At 46.7% G+C, this 18,517-nt stretch overlaps 1 protein-coding gene and 1 long non-coding RNA gene across 6 annotated transcripts; both read left to right on the top strand.

The window, feature by feature from the left end:
* PIGV (phosphatidylinositol glycan anchor biosynthesis class V) lies at positions 336 to 10,136 on the top strand. 5 transcript variants are annotated; one of them, XM_013974048.2, is made up of 6 exons: positions 406 to 1,488; positions 3,174 to 3,308; positions 5,747 to 5,823; positions 6,668 to 6,761; positions 7,031 to 7,789; positions 9,325 to 10,136. In XM_013974048.2, exons 2-6 carry the CDS (start codon positions 3,231 to 3,233, stop codon positions 9,604 to 9,606), a joined length of 1,290 nt encoding a protein of 429 aa, XP_013829502.1. In that variant the 5' UTR covers positions 406 to 1,488; positions 3,174 to 3,230; the 3' UTR covers positions 9,607 to 10,136. The 5 variants fall into 5 exon arrangements, with proteins under 5 accessions (XP_017911994.1, XP_017911998.1, XP_013829502.1 ...); XM_018056505.1 differs by lacking the exon at positions 5,747 to 5,823 and adding an exon at positions 336 to 399 and having other exon boundaries at positions 1,404 to 1,488; positions 6,668 to 7,789; XM_018056509.1 differs by lacking the exon at positions 5,747 to 5,823 and adding an exon at positions 370 to 399 and having other exon boundaries at positions 1,399 to 1,488; positions 6,668 to 7,789.
* On the top strand, positions 10,560 to 11,963 carry LOC108637297. The gene is made up of 2 exons (XR_001918932.1): positions 10,560 to 11,069; positions 11,192 to 11,963. It is a non-coding gene; the product is annotated as an uncharacterized LOC108637297 (long non-coding RNA).

An 18,517-nucleotide genomic window follows, 5' to 3' on the forward strand; every position in this document is an offset into this window, starting at 1 on the left:
AGGGAAAATGCGGCTCTGGCTTCCGTGAAGGGGCCGCAGGGCAGCCCCCGACTCCGAGGGCCTCGGCCCTCAAGGGAACTTATGGATGTTTGAGGGGTGGTTCGAACTGGGCCAAGAGCACTGACGCTGAGACAGCAGCCCTGGAGGACTAACTGAAGGCGGGGGAAGGGGCTGGCGGAGCGGGGACTCCTCAGGTGTCACCAGGGCTGGCAAGGGTCAAGGCAGAGGGGCGCTGAGTCGCGGGGCTATACCGTCCCCGCCCCGCTCTCCCGGAGTCAACATGGCCGCTGCGGAGGGGGGCGGGGCAGCTCCGACTCCCGGCAGGAGCGGGGCGGGGCCGCCGTCCGCGGAGCAAGTGCGCAGGCGCGCCCGCTCGGAGCCCCGGATGGAGGAGCTAAGGTTCGGGCCCCGCCTGAGAGGTTGAGACCCGCCGGCGCTGGGGACCCGGCGCCAGCCTCGGAGCCTAGGAGTTTTGAGTTGGGGAGGGGGGGAGGGAAATCGTCGAACGGAGGCCGAGGGAAATGAGGCGGAGGCCGCCGAGAAGCGAAGAGCCCCGCCCCTCCGCCATAGCGGCCTCCCAGTGCCGCCTCTTCCTTTACAGCCTCCCGCCCTCCCCTGCCTTCCGGTCGTAGGCCGGGCCAGGCGTCGCCGGCCCCCTCCGGAGTAACCCCTGAGCTGTGGCCCTTTGGGCAGAGGAGATGCCCAATCTCTGCTTGGGACTCTTGTCGAAAAGGAAACGGCTGGAACGGGCTTCGGACCCGGGTGGGAGGGCAGAAGGTGGCCCCTGAAGCCGGCGGCCAGCAAGGCCTCTGGTCCCGAGGACCCTGGGTCCGAACAACACCCCTTGCCCCCGAGGATGTTAGTCTTACCCAGGGCGTCCAGGGCTCCGATTCAGCAGGTTTTCCTGTCTGCTCAGATGGGACCCTCCCTGCCCTAAGCATACAACAGCAGGCGCTGTCACCTGACAAGTACTGAGCTTGGAGTTGGGAAATCCTGGCTCTGAAAGAGCGCATCCGCTTTGGCAGGAGTGAGGGCTGGTGGAAAGACTGATGTTTCGGACAGAAAAAAAAAAAAAAAAAAGACATTCTCCTTAAATATATCCTTGGGTGTGCCTCTTGATACTAGTGAGCCTCAGTTTCCACATCTGTAAAATGGCGATGGTAATTAGGTTCTAATGAGCTCTCTGTGTAAAAACTCTGGAGAGTTTTTATTACTCACTTACCTGGGGCATATTTATCTCAAGGGAAAAGAGAGTAAAACTAGTTGCTCTGTAAGTGTCCTGCCAGTTCAGAGTCTGCTTTCGTAAAGGGGTTGTTGGGAAGTGAGGGCCGCAATTAGCTGAGAGGGAGAGCTCACTGGCTTTATTCTTGTTTTCACTTGGTTTGCCTGCAAACTAAGTGTAGGCTACACGTCTTCTGTGGTCGCTGGGTCTAGAGCTTGAGTCTGGAGAGACGAAAGGAAGAATGGAAGCCTGGTGAAGAGGCAGAGGTGGGTTATGTGCTTTTCTGTTCCCGACTCTTCTGCATGTGGGTGGGAAGTGAAGGAAGGGAAAAAGTGAATTCATCCTAGGATAAAGAACCAGCGGCCGTGTAAGGTTGGCTGTTCTTGTTTCTACGATTCCTCTCGATTCAGCGAGTCAGATATTGGCAATGTTGGGTAGATTGACAAACTACCGCTGTTCTGTGGGGATTTCGAAAGCTTGCCTTTGAACTGAATTTTGATGAGCAAACCGGTGTGGCGTTGGTGGCCCCTCCCTTCCTCCAGGCCTCCTGGTGATGGAGTAATCAACAGGCGCCCCCTTGTGCTGAAGAAAGAGAACTGCTGCTTCTGGAGAAATTGTATTTCTTGTGGCTTCTGTGACTTTGTTTTGCTCTCAACGTGAGATATGGTGGGAGGAGTACTTGGAGCAGAGATTTTGTATCCAGAGCCAGTGAACTGGTGAAGCCATATCCAGTTCCTGCCACTTCCACTAAATCAACATAGGTTTAATGCGAAGCCCTGGAAGGATAGTTGGGAACAAGATAGACAGAGCCCCTGCTCTCATAAACAAATAAACAATAACTATAAAGACAAGGAAGAGGGTAATGAGAGCATATCACATAGTCTAGTGAGGGTCACCGAATTCCAGAAACAAGTGATACTTAAAGGTTTGAGTGGTGTTAAGAAAGGAAAGACTTCCAGCCCTCCCTCTTAATTTTTCTGTTTAAGTACAATATTTTTCCTTTAGGGTTAGTTCTTCACCCCAAGTTGATGAGCTGCCTGTGATGCTCCTGCCCTCCCTTCTGCTTTCTGACTGGTTCTGTAAGAGCCATTGCTACTTCTGTGAACCCAAGGAATTGTGTTTAAAAAAAAAAGAAAGCCGTTAAGTGCATTCCTTCCCTCAGAATGGCTTTGCAGTTGTTTATACATTGCTGCCATTCCAATGAAGAGATGGGAAATAACAGTTTCTCCATCTGTAGTAGTCGACTTTGTCGTCCCTCTCAGTTTGTTTTAGCAATATGAGCTGGCTGAAGTCCTGCTGAGTGGTGGTTTTCTTTTCCTTCTCCACTTAATTTAACAGACCAACTGAACACACATCAGAGAGCTTAACTAGAGTGTGTAGTCATTATGGTCTTCCAGTTCAGTTCTATGCCCCACTTTTGGGACTCTGGTTTGGGACCTAGTTTATTATTCTGGGCAAGAGGGAAAGGGCACACACCAAATAATAGCAACCGCAGTGTAGATTTGGTAGTACTTTTTTCACACTTCAGTCCATTTCGCCATCATGACAATTTCATGAGACAGACAAAAAGAGTCCAATCTCACTTACACCTAGAAAACTGAGGCTGAGAAGAACAAAATGAAAACTTATGAATGAGAAAGTCAGGACTTGAACCCAGGCCTTTAGTTCCCACACAGGGGCTCTCAACAGGCTTTTAAAGGTTTTCTGTGAGCTTAGCTTTCCAGCTTCCTGCCTAGAGGAAGTGTGGAACTTCCCTTATAAGAATACAGTGCTTCAGAGTGACGGGAGGCAGTCCCATCTGCCTTTAAGATGCTTTTTCTTCATCTAGGAGGTTAGGTGGTTAAGTTTGCCATAATAATGCTGAAGCAGGAGGGTGTTTCTATGAAGAATGCTTTCAAGAATTGACTTTCTGCCCGTGTGTAACATTTCCTCCTTGGATTTTGGTGTTTAGAAGCCTGAGGGAGCTCAGCCCTGGCAGCAGGCCCCCTGAGTTCCTGGTGGTGAGAGGATGTGGCCCCTGGACCCATCCCGGAAAGAGGTCCTGGGGTTTGCAGTCAGCTGCCGTGTCCTGACTCTGGCGCTGCAGGTCAGTCTCTGATCTTTTGTCCCGAACATGCCGTTGCCACATGACTGAGCTAGATGCTAAGAATAGGCCTCATCTTTCGGTTTCCCAGATGTGCCCCTCCACGTGTTAAGAACTCTAGAGACCCAGACCACACAGCTGAAAAGTGGACAGGACTCTTAGAAGTGATCTATTAATCTCTTATGTTACACATGAAATGGCTGAGGCCCAGAAAGGTTCAATGGCTTCCTTAAAGTCACAAGACAAGTTAGAAAAGGGCCAGAATCATACCCCAGGTTTCCTTACCCCTGGGCTAGTGATCTTTCCACCAGACCACATTCTGTAACCTTTTGCCTTTAGGGTATGACAGCTCAAAGCATTATCCTGGGTCCCCAACCAGGAGGCTGAGCACAGTATCAGTCAGTTGAGTGAAAGAGAGGGGCACTGTCCTAAGACCATCTGTGTTTATCTGTTTAGTCATGTGTCTTCTACTCTTTCCCTAGCTGTGTTCCCTTCCTGTCTCACCCACACACAACCTCCAATGCATTTTGCAACTCCCTTTCTCTTCCACGACTGCCCTTGATAGATATTTTAATCCGATTTCAGGTATATATGAACTATATATGGTGCCTAGCACAGTACCCACTGCTTGTAGGTCCACAGTATCTATTATTGTTGAATGTACGTCAGCAGCCGAGGGATGTTCTGTCAACATATTCTGTGTGCCTGTCATCATAAGCACATTCTCTCTGAGGCTCATAGCTGGTTGCTTTGTGGAAAACTCCTTTCCGCTCTCCTCCCCAAGTATATGCGGCATAACAGGTTCTGTTAGGTCCCATGTTTAGTTAAAAGGGTCTTCAGCTTGAAGCCTAGGACTGGTCCCTGTGACTGTCAGTCCTGTCCCACTTGTTTTCTGTGTTCAAAGTGGCCTAGTAAAGAAATTGACCAAAAAAGGCAAGAGCCTTAAAAATGAGGTTGTACTCCTGTGGCCAGGCTTTGGAAAACTGACTTGATGATGGCTTTGAACCAGCATCAGCTGAGTGATTGGCAGAACTAAGGAAGCAGTGCTGTGACTGGATGGCACCTGGGATAGAGTACCAGGAAGCAGGGGTTCTAATTCAGGTGGTGATTTTGGAAACAAGCATGTTTCCTCTGTGCTGTTCACTCAGCCACCAAATTTTATTAAGTTCCTGCTCTGTTCAAAGAATTGCTAGGTGGGAGTATAAAAAGTCACGATCTCTTTTCCCTTAAGTAGCTGACAATCTAATGGGGAAAAACACATTTAATAATAATGCTATTTCATTGTCCTCCCCTCCCCCACTGGCAGCTTTAAAACTCCTGGCATCAGGTTATATCCCCAGTTAACCCTCATTGTTTCTGTCATCTCTGCTAGTGACAGCTCATTCTTCCTCATTCCTTGAAGGTTTTAGCTCCTGATTCACTCTTGCTCTTTCCAGCATTACTGTATATTTCTTGGTGGTTTCAATATTAATAAAGCTGATACATCTAACCACTATCTCCTATCTTTGCAGTTTACTCCCTCAGGACTTAGCCATTGATTCTAGCTCTGTTTCCCTGTCCCTCGCTCACCTTGTGGCTTCAGCTCCGCTTCTTACCCAGCTTAGAGTCCATGGTCCACCATGCATACATGTACAACTCACTTGCTCCCTTCTTCCTGTCTTAATCACAAGACAAAAGCCCAACCTTGATGAAATTCAATTCCATGTGTACTCTATGCCTGCATCTGCTCAGAGAAAAGCATACGACTCTATTAACTAGTCTCTTTTTATTCAATACCATTAACCGAAGTGAGTCCTTAGTGCTGCCTGGCAATCTTAGTGTATTTCCCTGGTCCAGTCCCTACGTATTCTCTAAATTTTTCTGCCTATCAGAATCACCTGGGAGGGCTAAAAACAACCTAAATGCCCAGGCTGTCGGAGAAGGCAGTGGCACCCCACTCCAGTACTCTTGCCTGGAAAATTCCGTGGATGGAGGAGCCTGGTGGGCTGCAGTCCATGGGGTCGCTAAGAGTCAGAAATGACTGAGCGACTTCACTTTCACTTTTTACTTTCCTGCATTGGAGAAGGAAATGGCCACCCACTCCAGTGTTCTTGCCTGGAGAATCCCAGGGACGGGAGAGCCTGGTGGGCTGCCGTCTGTGGGGTCGCACAGAGTCGGACACAACTGAAGCGACTTAGCAGCAGCAGCAGCAGCAGCAGCAGCCCAGGCTGTACCCCATACTGGTTAAATCATTAATGTTGTGGAGCAGAGGAGAAACCCAGGCATCTTGTATTTGAAAATCCAGTGCACAGGTTATTTTGAGAGCTAGGGTCAGAAATCACTTTACACATTTTTTTTACTTCCTCAGGTCTCTATCACCTTTTCTCTAGCTTGTTTTCCTGAATGAGAATTCAGGAAAATAGAAGCAATGAGAAGCAACCTTCTGAATTCTTCCTCCACAGCCATCCACAAACCTACATCGGCACCTCTGCACCTTTACTGCTGAAGGCGGCGTGAGCTGTCTCCTCTCTAAACTAAGGTCAGCTCCTCCGCTTCCATAGCAGATTCCATCCTCTTTTGCTTGCTCCATCAACCCTTCCCTTTCTCACTCGTGTACACAGTGGTTTCCGTTCTGCTGGATCATTCCCGTTGGCAAACAAATACCTCCCACTTAAAAAAAAAAGATTTCTCTTGACCCCACAATGTCGTTCACCTACTACCCCATCTCTGCTCCCCTTTACAGCAAAAATCCTCCAAATAGTTGTCTGTATCTACTGTTTCCCTTCTCCCTTTCTCTGTTGAACCCAGTCTAGGGAGTCTTCTCTCTCCTCCACTTCAGTGAAATAGCTCTCGTCATAGTCACTGGTGACCTTCACGGGATTGCTAAATCCAGTGGTCAGTTTCAGTTCCCATCTTACTTGGCCTGTCAACCACATTTAACAAAGCCAGTCACTCCTTTGCTTCGCTTGGTTCTGTGACACTGTGCTCTCCTGTTTCCTCCCTACCTCACTGACCCTTCCTCCTTTACCATTTTTGCTGGATCCTCACTCTCTTTGGGCCTCTAAATGTTGGCATGTCCAGGACCCAGTCCTCAGAGCTCTTCTTTTCTCTATCTGCACTTCTTCCCTGGGTGATCTCTTTCAGTCTCATACCTTTTAGTACTATCCATCCACTTATGACTTCCAAATTTATATCTCCACCCCTGATGGTTCTCCTCACCCTCAAGATTCATATGTCTCACTGCCTCATTGACCTCTGCGCTGGAACATCTACTTCACACTGAACTCATGATTGTTCCCCAACGTGTCTTTTCTTCCTCATTTTATTAAATGGTAGTTCTTCCACTTGCTCAACCAAAGTACTAGTTCTTCTTCATCCCACAGGCTCTCTTCAACGCCATCATCCCAGACCATCGTGCAGAAGCCTTCTCTCCTCCTCGCCTCGCCCCCTCTGGCTCTGCAGACCAACTCGTGGAAGGTCTTCTGGGTGGCCTGTCTCACTGGGACGCTGAACACTTCCTGTTCATTGCCGAGCATGGCTACCTGTATGAGCACAACTTTGCCTTCTTCCCTGGTTTCCCGCTGGTCCTGTTGCTGGGGGCTGAATTGCTGAGACCCCTGTGGGGGTTGCTGAACCTACGGAGTTGCTTGCTCATCTCAGTAGCTCTGCTCAATTCCTTGTTTTCCGCGCTAGCTGCACTTGCACTTCATGACCTGGGCTGTTTGGTTTTGCACTGTCCCCGCCAGGCCTTTTATGGAGCGCTGCTCTTCTGCCTCAGCCCCGCCAATGTCTTCCTGACTGCTGGCTACTCAGAAGCTCTATTTGCTCTCCTGACATTCAGCGCCATGGGGCAGCTGGAAAGGGGCCAAAGCTGGACTAGTGGACTCTTTTTCGCCCTTGCCACTGGTGTACGCTCCAATGGGCTAGTCAACATTGGCTTCCTCATACATTCTCAGTGCCAAGGCTTTTTCTCATCTCTCACGGTGCAGAATGCTCTGAGACAGCTCTTGAAGCTGATGGGCTCTGTGTTCCTATCAGTGTTCACACTCGGCCTTCCCTTTGCCCTCTTTCAGTATTATGCCTATACCCAGTTCTGTCTGCCAGGCTCAGCCCACCCCATTCCTCAGCCCTTGCTGCAACTAGCTGTAGACCAGGGCTACCGAACTGCGGAGGGAAACAAGCCACCTTGGTGCTCCTGGGAACTTCCCCTAATATACAGCTACATCCAGGATGTCTATTGGAATGTTGGCTTTTTGAGATACTATGAACTCAAGCAGGTGCCCAATTTTCTACTGGCTGCACCGATGGCTATATTGGTTGCCTGGGCAACTTGGACATATGTGACCACCCACCCTTGGCTCTTCCTTACACTTGGGATGCAAAGGAGCAAGAACAAAAGGACCCTAGAGAAGCCTGAACCTGGATTCCTCAGTCCTCGGGTGTTTGTGTACCTGGTCCACGCTGCAGCGCTGCTGCTGTTTGGCAGTCTATGCATGCATGTTCAGGTGAGGTGGACTCCTGGCTGGGAAAAGGTGTGAACACAGGCCAAACCCGCTGGTCAGGAACAGGCAAGACAGCTAACTTCTTCCATTTGAGTGACCTGTACCTAATTTATTCATTCAGCTACTATTTGGGGGTGTTTTTATTGTGAGTCCCTGGGTCAGACCACTGAGAATAGAACATGAATAAGATAAGATTGCTGCCCTAGTGGGTCTTGCGGTCAAAATGGAGAGGCAGACATTTAACAAGTAAAAGGTAAAACTACAGTATAGCGGAATGGAAGAGGAGATCCTTTTGAGATAAAGTATTGTGGAAGCCCGGAGGAAACAGTAGTCAACTGTCAAGGAGGCGAGGAGGGCATCGTATGTCGGCTGGGTCCTGAAGAGTAAGAAGGAATCCTGTTTAAGAAGCAGAGGATGAGCACTCTGGAAGATGGAAGGGCATGGGTGAAGACATGAGAGTCCTAAAAGGACCTGATCTGACTGAGTTACAGGGATGAGCACAGAGGATGTCTCTGGGACCTTCCCCTAACATAACCACTGTACCTGGAATGTCTCCTTGAATGCCAGCTTTCTGGGGTACTCTGAGCTCTGGCAGGGGCTCTGTTTTCAGAGGGGCCGTCTTGTGCGGTATTCGGTCAGTGGTGAGGATGGAGGGAGGTGGGAAGGGTTTGGTTGTATATCCAATTGGTTTGGTTCCTGGTTGTGGCCTCAGGTCAGCATGACCGCGGGGAAGTCTTTGGTCTCCATACTGGTCATTCCTCAGCAGTTTCTGCCTCTTGGAAGTGCACATTGGCTGTCTCTAAAGTTCTCCGAGCTATATGAATAAGAGGCACGGGGAAATAGAAAGTAGCATTCTGTGTTTGCAGCCAGATTAGCTACTGGAGTGAATGCCAGCAAAGCTTAGAGTTTCCAGAGATGAGGGAGACCATTTGGAGACCTGGCTTTGGACTCCCCCAGAGGGGCCGTGTTGAACCACAGGATCCCCTGCCACTTTGCTCCTGCTTTACTATCCCCAGGGCGTGAAAGAACCGCTTCAGGTTCCCAGAGTCCCAGGGGCAGCCTAGAGCTTAATATTTATTTATTTATTTGGCTGCATCAGGTATGAGTTGCAGCACTTGGGATCTTTAGTTGTGGCGTGTGGGATCTGGTTCCCCAACTAGGGACCGATCCCAGACGCCCTGCATTTGAAGCACTGAGTCTTAACCACTGGACCACCAGGGAGGTCCCCAGCCTAGAGTTTAGAGTCCTGGTCCTGAGCTAAAAGTGGACCCCATGGAGTTTTGAGTATTGATTGGCCCATTATTGTGGTAATTAGTCTGTAGCTGTGTTTACTTATAACATTGCAGTCACCTGGCTGGTGTTATACACAGCTTTATAAGGCAGATCCTAAGCTCTGCTGAATGAATATCTTTTCCAGCATAATGCATTCCTAGTCTGGGAGCTATAGTTTACCCAGAAGCAGGGAAGTCCCAGGCTCATCCCATCTGAGGCAGTGACATTCCAATAAATGTGTGGATTTCCCCCTCTTATGATTTCAGGTTCTCACCAGGTTTTTATGTTCCTCCACTCCTATTGTGTACTGGTTTTCAGCTCACTTGCTTCTGGATCAAGAACCGCTGCTGAGATCCCTAGAGGCTGTGCCTGGGAAGCCTCCTGCAGGGCATCCCCGACCAGGACAAAAGGTCCCCAGAAACTCTATGATGGGACTCTTGTACAACTGGAAAACTTGTTCTCTGGTCACACGATGCATCCTAGGCTACTTCGTGACTTACTGGCTCTTGGGACTACTCCTCCATTGCAACTGGCTGCCTTGGACATAACCTGGAGACCTAGGGGACAGGCCTGAAGCAGACGTAACCAGGGTCTGAAAGTACAAATACACTCTGGGGCTGCCTGTGCTCCCTGGAATCCTTACTCTGTCCATTAGAACCTCTCTCTCTAGCTGAACATTGGTTAGGAATGGAAGAAGTGAAAGCCTCTAGAGAGCCCTTTCTGGTCCTTGCTGTGGTAAATTTTAAAGTAGTAACTGGTTTCTCTATAAAGGAAGAAATCTTATTCCAGATCTGTGTTGTCAGTCAACCTTAGCAGAGATAGTCTTAAGCTTACCACCTACCCACATGTAAATTTAAATATAAATTTCATCAAAGGCTCTAGCTGACAAGCTGGTCATAGTCCACACAGTGATGATGATGGAGGCCTGAACAGTGTAGCAGCAATAGTAAGTAAAATGGGACCATCTTTTCCAAATGGGATGTTGTTTCTGATGAGTTTTTTCATGATTTGTTCACTTATTTATATGAAAAGTCTTACAAAGATATGCAAATTAAACAACTTTTGTTTATATCTGTAATGAATTACCTTTTTATTTTTATTGCTGTACTGGCTTGCAGGACCTTAGTTCCCCAAGCAGGGATTAAACCCGGGCTCCTACAGTGAGAGCACTAAACTGGACTACTGGGGAAATCCCATAAATTATCTTTCAAAAAAAATAATATAGGACTTCCCCGGTGGTGCAATGATTAAGAATTCGCCTGCCAATGTAGGGGGACACAGGTTTGATCCCTGGCCAGGGAAGATTCCCACATGCCATGGGTCAGCTGAGCCCGTGAACCACAACTGCTAAGCCCACATGCAGCAACTACTGAAGACCTGTGCAACCTGAGCAGCCACCACAGTGAGAAGCTGTGCACCGCCATGAAGAGTAGCCCCTGCTCACTGCAACTAGAGCAAGCCCACAGATAGCACCGAAGACCCAGTGCAGCCAAAAATAATTTAAAGATTTACAAAATAATACAAATTAAGGGCTGAGACCCTGCCACATGCTCTGCATCAAGTTATTTGCGGGGGAAAGTCATGGTAAGAACACTGCATGAGGAGGCAGAAGGCCTAGATTCTGGTCCCCCAGGAAACCCCACTTAGCAGCTGTGCCCTAGGAAGAGCTTCCCAAGCCTCAGTTACCTCTCTGAAACTAAGGGGAAACTCTGTTAGCCTACTGGAGAAAAATACCCAGTTCTCCTGTTTTCAGCACTTAGAAGAAACTCTCCCTCTTCTCAGGTGCAACTCTGAGGAGTAACTTCAGTGACCTTTCTTTTGAATGAGGAAAAGCACTGACATTGGCAACTAAGGCTCCTGTTGTGTGTTAGTAAACCTGCCCAAGGCAACTAGATGTTCAGCTCGGTGAGCGGTGACTGGTTTTCCTTCCCTTCCAGAGTGCCTGTGCTTGCTTTATTAGTAGACAAGGATCAGAGGAACCGTCACCGCAGCAGGCGTTGATAAATTGTAGGTAAGTCCATGGTTGAATGAAATGGTATCTCCTGGTCCCCGTTTGGTTATGGGCCTGTCTGTATAGTTGTAGTAAAAACCTTGATCCCTGCTGAGCTACTTTTTCTCAATTCTTTGAGCCAGGTAAGAGGTTCTGCATCATCACAACTCGTTCCCCATTTGAACCAAAAATTCCAGCAAGCAGAAACTTCAAAATAGATGGATAAGCAGCTTCTGGAGAGCCCTGTGAGAATTAGAATTATGACACACTGCCTCTGACCATGGCTGAAAGCTCAACTTGCCAGCTGAAGGGACGCTCCTGGCTGAGCCCCAGCACCCTCTGTTGGAGCTCCTAGTCAGCCTGGCCAATAAGCATTTCCCACCCATCGGCCCAGCTTTAGCACAGCTGAGAGAATTTGGTCCAGAGTCAAGTGCTTCTGAAAATGTACACACAGATCGGGACAGCCCTCTGCCTTCTGCCAAGACACCCGAGTGCCCTTGGCAAAAGATGCTCACCCCTGCCCTAGTGTCCCTCCAGTTGGCAGAAACTGCTCCCTCTCTCCTCAGCAACAGCTGCAAGTCTGGGGCCTCCCACCCTGTGTGCAGGAGGAGTTGAGGTACTGAGTCAGCTCTTCACTGCAGAGGGAGGGGCACCAGGCGGATTGCCCTCATGGATGCACCTCGCTGCCGCTTTTGGCGGGTAATCAGGACCGATTATGCCCCTACTGGAAGAGGTGACTCAGACTCCATAGTTTGGGGGGTGATTTCACTGCTTTGGCAGCCTCAACTTAACCTTCACACTGGATCTCATCACCCCGGAAACAAATGATTTCAAGAACCAGAAACCCTGATAAATTGGAACCTCTCCTTCTCAACTAATGTCAAGGAATTAAATCACTCTGGTATTTTGCAAAGACCATTCTAGTTACAGTTGATCATAGAGGAGATAACTGAGAACCCCAGCTAGGTGGACACACCTGGTGTGACCTGGGACAGACACCGTTTTCCCTCTGACCTTGGAGGGATATAGTTGCTGTTCTCTAAGGAACTAAGGAATGGGCTGATTTTATGGCCAGCAGCTGTCTTTTTACTATCCTATTAACAGCCTTTAATAGTCTGGGAGAGGGACATGAAGGGCCCAAGTCAGGAAGCTTCCTGTTTACCCTGAGGTCTAACAATGCTGCAGCTGGGTTGGGCGTCTACAATTTCAGAGAAAAGTCATTTCCTTCTGAGACCCAGCTAAAACAGAAACCAGACCCTTCATGTACCTAGAAGTAGATGCTTTTTTGTTCTTTAATGAAGGTGGGAGGAGAAGGGAGTGTTTGACATGTCTTTACCAGCCTCCCTAGAAAAAAAAAATCACTTTTCTTGACCCAGCCCTCTCACCTTCATCTAAAACATGTAGTGTGTGCAGGCTTAGGGGATTTGAAACTGATTCTTTGAGCAATTGTTTAGTAATGCCTATTTTAGGGGAATAAGACTGGCATGCCTCTTGTCCTCAAAGAGCTGTTTGATAGAGTTTCTAGCAGAAACACAGGACCGTTAATCAAGGGAAAAACTGATAAATTCTGGGGAATGAAGAGACACTTAAAAACTTCTTGCTCTGTATTTCTCTACTTGAACTTATCTGTGATGAGGATGAATTTTACTTAAGAAAGAGTAAGTGTGATATAAGAATTGGTGGTGTTTTAATCACTCAGTCGTGTCTGACTGTTGCGACTCCATGGACTGTAGCCCGCCAGGCTCCTCTGTCCATGGGATTCTCCAAGCAAGAGTACTGGAGTGGGTAGCCATTCCCTTCTCCAGGGGATCTTCCTGACCCAGGGATAGAACCCACATCTCCTGCATTGCAGGCAGATTCTTTACTGCTGAGCCACCAGGGAAGACCCCACATTACAGAGTTAGTACACTGTAAATTCACACAAGATGGAAGTCCCTCCCAGCTTGAAATACTTGAAAAGACTTCACAAGGGATAGACTTTGAAAGTTAAGGCCAGAGAATGAGTATAAGAAACAGGAAACAGAACAGAATAAGGAGGGCTCAGTTTGAGTGGAACTTGAGGTGTGTCGTCGTTGAGATCTAAGCCTTGAAAGCCACAAGCTCAGCTCCACTGCATACTAGCTGTGTAAAGGTGAGCAAGGCACTGAATCTCTAGGCCTCTGTTTGTTCATCTGTAAAACATGGATAACACGATCTACCTCATAGATATGAATAATGACATTGTTTGTCTCATAGGGTTGTGCAAATGAAAAGGACTAACCAAGGAATAGCTGCATTTCGGACATGTTGAGTGTACAGTGCCATCAGCACATTCATATGCCAGGAAAGGTGAAACTGGAGACAAAGAGGGGTGTCAGGGAGCTATCCACACTGACAGGATAATTACAGCAGCCACGATATTGGATGGGACGTCTCTAAAATGGGGGTGGTATCACTTACTGTACGGAGTAGTTACGAAGATTCAGTGAGAAGCCTGATAAAGCACTAGCACAGCACCTAGCGCATGGGAGGAACTTCATGAACGGTAGCTATTTTCTATTGTCATTATCATCATCGTCATTGTCACTGAAAGACCAGGAACAAATAGTATCAGGTGGAAAAGAGAGTTTCAAGAAGAAAGAAATGGGGATTTCCCTGGAGGTCCAATTAAGACTTGTTTGATCACTGGTCAAGGAACTAAGATCCCACATGCAGTGCTGCATGACCAGAAAAAGAAGAAGAAAGAAACGGTTACCAGGCTCATATGCTGTTAGGGAAAGGATGAGAAAAGCTATTGAGTTTAGGGATTAGGGATATTAATCAGGGTAGGCTAACTGCGGTAACAACTCCCCAAACTCAGTGGTTTAATAATAAAAGACTTTTCTCGTTCACATCATAGTCTAGTAGAGATTTGGGGAGGGATGCCTGCTCCACCAGGTCATTTGGGACCCAGGCTGCTTCCATTTCCTGACCCTGCCGTCCTTCAGATAGATGCTCAGAGTCCTCTGCTTGCAGAGAGGTTTTCAGGGTCCAGAGCTGGGAGAGTTGTACGTCACTTTCACTGTCATTCCATTGACTGGAACTCGGCCATATGGCCACATCTAACTCCCAAGGGAGGTTGGGAAGTAGAGCTGCCAGATAAAATACAGGATGCTCAGTTAAATTTCAGGTAAATGACATTTTTTTTCAGTATAATTATGTTCCAAATATTGTAGGAGACATGTAAGAAGTTCTTCATTGTTTATCTGAAATTCAAATTTAATTGGGTATACTGTATTTTTATTTGCTAAATTGGCAACCCTAGTGGGAAGTGAAGTCTGGCTATGAGTTTAGGACAAAGAGAACACAGATATTTGTGTGTCACATTATGCCTCAGTCTGTTTCTGAATCAAATGCCTGTTTCTGCCCTTCCCACAGAAAAGTTACCCTTCCCGAGGGAGATTCTCCCACATCCCATCTAGTTACCCTATTCAGCTCCAGATCGCTCAGCCATCTTCTAATATGGTTCCTTACGGGGTATTTGAACTAAAAAACCAAGTTATCCCTGGGTAAAGATTCTTAAAAAGAGTGGATATATGTATATATATAACTGATTCAGTTTGCTGTACACCTGAAATTAATACTGTACTGTAAATCAACTATGTTGTTGTTATTTAGCCACTAAGTTTGGTTCAACTCTTTGTGAGCCCATGGACTATAGCCCACCAGGCTCCTCTGTCCATGGGATTTCTCAGACAAGAATACTGCAGTTGGTTGCCAATTCCTTCTCCAAGGGATCTGCCCCAACCCAGGGATCAAACCCACATCTGCCTGGGAGGCAGATTCTTTACCACTAAACCATCTGGGAAGCCCAAAATCAGCTATACTCCAAAAAGAAAAAAAAAAACACCCATAAGAAAAAGTTTGGTGGCATTCTCTTGTGAATCCATCTGCTCCTTTGTTGGGAGTTTTTATCCATACCCTACAAGAAAATATGCAATGATAGAGCAAGAATAGGGTAACCTCAGTGTAAGCTCCTATTCAGAAAAGGAGAGAATGGAAGATGTAAAACTGTCACTTCCAAAGCAGTTCTGAATCTCTAATGGTCAGACTTGTCAAAGCTCTCTTCCCTGGGCCTGGGGAGAGTTCCTTGGTTAACCCTGACTTGCTCTCGGAAAGACTCCTTTGTTGTTCTCCACTCTTCTCACAGCTCCTGGCTTGTTTATCCTTCATGACCACACAGGAAATGGGCTTTGGGAAGTATGACCTCCTTGGTGAACGTTCAGCCACTTCTTGCTGGTACAAGCAATGGAGAGCCTAAAAGTTGCTTTAAATCTTGGCTAGCCAAAAGCCTATGTATGTGTGTGGGGAGGAGGTAAGATATGCATAACATAAAGTTCATCGTTTTAACCATTTTTAAGTATAAAGTTCAGTGGCATTAAGAATATTCACATTGTTGTGCAACCATCACCACTTCAAGGTTCATCCATATTATAGAAGGTGTGAAAATTTCCTTTTTTATATAGAATGGATAAACAAGTTCCTACTGTATAGCACAGGGAACTATATTCATATCCTAGGATAAACCATAATGGAAATGAATATAAAAAAGAACGTATAGGGAGTTCCCTGGTGGTCTGGTGGTTAGGATTCCAGGCTTTCATTGCCATGATCCAGGTTCAGTCGTTAGTCTGGGAACTGAGATCCTACAAGCTCTGCAGTGCTGCCAAAAAAAGAGAAAAAAAAATGTAAAGAATGTATGTATGTGTATAACTGAGTCACTTTGCTGTGCAATAGAAATTAACTTTGAAAATCAATTATGCTTCAATAAGAAATAGATTTAAAAATATTTCCATTCTTCTTAAGGCTAGATGACATTCCATTGTAGGTATGTTATTATTGTTCAGTTGTTCAGTCATGTCTGACTCTTTGCAACCCCATGGACTACAGCACGCCAGGCTTCCCTGTCCTTTACCAACTCCCAGATTTCTCTCAAACTCATGTCCATTGAGTCAGTGATGCCATCTCACCATCTCATCCTCTGTCGTCCCCTTTTCCCCCTGCCTTCAATCTTTCCTAGCATCAGGGTCTTTTCCAGTGAGTCAGTTCTTCGCATCAGGTGGCCAAAGTATTGAAGTTTCAGCTTCAGCATCAGTCGTTCCAATGAATATTGAGGACTGATTTCCTTTAGGATGGACTGGTTGGATCTCCTTGCAGTCCAAGGGACTCTCAAGAGTCTTCCCCAACACAGTTCAAAAGTGTCAGTTCTTCGGTGCTCAGTTTTCTTTATGGTCCAAATCTCACATCCATACATGGCTGCTGGAAAAACCATAGCTTTGACTAGACGGACCTTTGTTGGCAAAGTAATGTCTCTGCTTTTTAATATGTTCTCTAGGTTGGTCATGGCTTTTCTTCCAAGGAGCAAGCATCTTAATTTCATGGCTGCAGTCACCATCTGCAGTGATTTTGGAGCCCAAGAAAATAAAGTCTGTCACTGCTTCCATTGTTTCCCCCTCTATTTGCCATGAAGTGATGGAAATGGATGCCATGATTTTAGTTTTTTGAATGTTGAGTTTTAAGCCAACTTTTTCACTCTCCTTTTTCACTTTCATCAAGAGTCTCTTTAGTTCCTCTTTACTTTCTGCCATAAGGGTGATGTCATCTGCATATCTGAGGTTATTGATATTTCTCCCAGCAATCTTGATTCCAGCTTGTGCTTTATCCAGCTTGGCATTTCACATGATGTACTCTGCATGTAAGTTAAACAAGCAGGGTGACAATATACAGCCTTGATGTACTCCTTTCCCAATTTGGAACCATGTCTGGTTCTAACTTGCTTCTTGACCTGCATACAGATTTCTCAGGAGGCAGGTCAGGTGGTCTGGTATTCCCATCTCTTGAAGAATTTTCCACAGTTTGTTGTGATCCACACAGTCAAAGGGTTTGGTGTAGTCAAGTAAGCAGAGGTAGATGTTTTTCTGGAACTCTCTTTCTTTTTTGATGATCCAGTGGATGTTGGCAATTTGATCTCTGGTTCTTCTGATTTTTCTAAATCCAGCTTGAACATCTGGAATTTCACGGTTCAAGTACTGTTGAAGGCTGGCTTGCAGAATTTGAGCTAGCAGTGAGATGAGCTCCTCTCTAGTCAAAGCTATGGTTTTTCCAGTAGTCATGTATGGATGTGAGAGTTGCACTATAAAGAAAGCTGAGCGCCGAAGAATTGATGTTTTTGAACTGTGGTGTTAGAGAAGACTCTTGAGAGTCCCTTGGACAGCAAGGCGATCAAACCATTCAATCCTAAAGGAAATCAGTCCTCAATATTCTTGGAAGGACTGATGCTGAAGCTGAAACTCCAATACTTTGGCCACCTAATGTGAAGAACTGACTCACTGGAAAAGCCCCTGATGCTGGGCAAGATTGAAGGCAGTAGGAGAAGGGGACAACAGAGGATGAGATGGTTGGATGGCATCACCGACTCAGTGGACATGAGTTTGAGCAAGCTTCGGGAGTTGGTGAAGGAAAGGGAATCTTGGCATGCTGCAGTCCATGGGGTTGCAAAGAGTCGGACACACCTGAACTGAACTGAGATGAGCGCAATTGTGCAGTAGTTTGAACATTCTTTGGCATTGCCTTCTTTGGGATTGGAATGAAAACTGACCTTTTCTAGTCCCGTGGCCTCTGCTGAGTTTTCCAAATTTGCTGACATACTGAGTGCAGCACTTTCACAGCATCATCTTTTAGGATTTGAAATAGCTCAACTGGAATTCCATCACCTCCACTAGCTTTGTTCATAGTGATGCTTCCTAAGGCCCACTTGACCTAGAGCCAGGATGTCTGGCTCTAGGTGAATGATCACACCATCGTGGTTATCTGGGTCATGTTCCCTTGGTATCTCTAATTTTCTTGAAGAGATCTCTAGTTTTTCCCATTCTGTTGTTTTCCTCTATTTCTTTGCATTGTTCACTTAGGAAGGCTTTCTTACCTCTTTTTGCTATTCTTTGGAACTGTGCATTCATATGGGTGTATGTTTCCTTTTCTTCTCAGAGTGCTGCTGCTGCTGCTAAGTCATGTCATTCGTGTCAGACTCTGTGCAACCCCATAGACAGCAGCCCACTAGGCTCCCCCGTTCCTGGGATTCTCCAGGCAAGAACACTGGAATGGGTTGCCATTTCCTTCTCCAATGCATGAAAGTGAAAAGTGAAAGTGAAGTTGCTCAGTCGTGTCCGACTCTTAGCGGCCTCATGGGCTATAGCCTACCAGGCTCCTCCGTCCATGGCATTCTCCAGGCAAAGTACTGGTGAAAGGGCAAAAAGATATGACAATGAAATGTTATTGTATTTATTCCATGTATTATTTTCTATGTATTGTATCTATTTGTGTGTTGATGGATATACTTGGATAGCGCCACCTTTTGGCTATTTCAAATAATGCTACTAATGAACATTGAAAAGTAATTTAAGTATTTGTCGCTCAGTCTTGCCCGACTCTTTGCGACCCCATGGACTGCAGCC

Source organism: Capra hircus, chromosome 2 (assembly GCF_001704415.2).
Source record: "Capra hircus breed San Clemente chromosome 2, ASM170441v1, whole genome shotgun sequence".
Lineage (NCBI taxonomy): Eukaryota > Metazoa > Chordata > Mammalia > Artiodactyla > Bovidae > Capra > Capra hircus.

Coding starts and splice junctions, on each gene's coding strand:
- PIGV (XM_018056505.1), top strand. CDS start 3,231: ATGTGGCCCCTGGACCCATCCCGGAAAGAGGTCCTGGGGTTTGCAGTC. Junction 3,309..6,667: donor TCCTGACTCTGGCGCTGCAG/GTCAGTCTCTGA, acceptor TTCATCCCACAG/GCTCTCTTCAACGCCATCAT. Junction 7,790..9,324: donor GTCTATGCATGCATGTTCAG/GTGAGGTGGACT, acceptor TTATGATTTCAG/GTTCTCACCAGGTTTTTATG.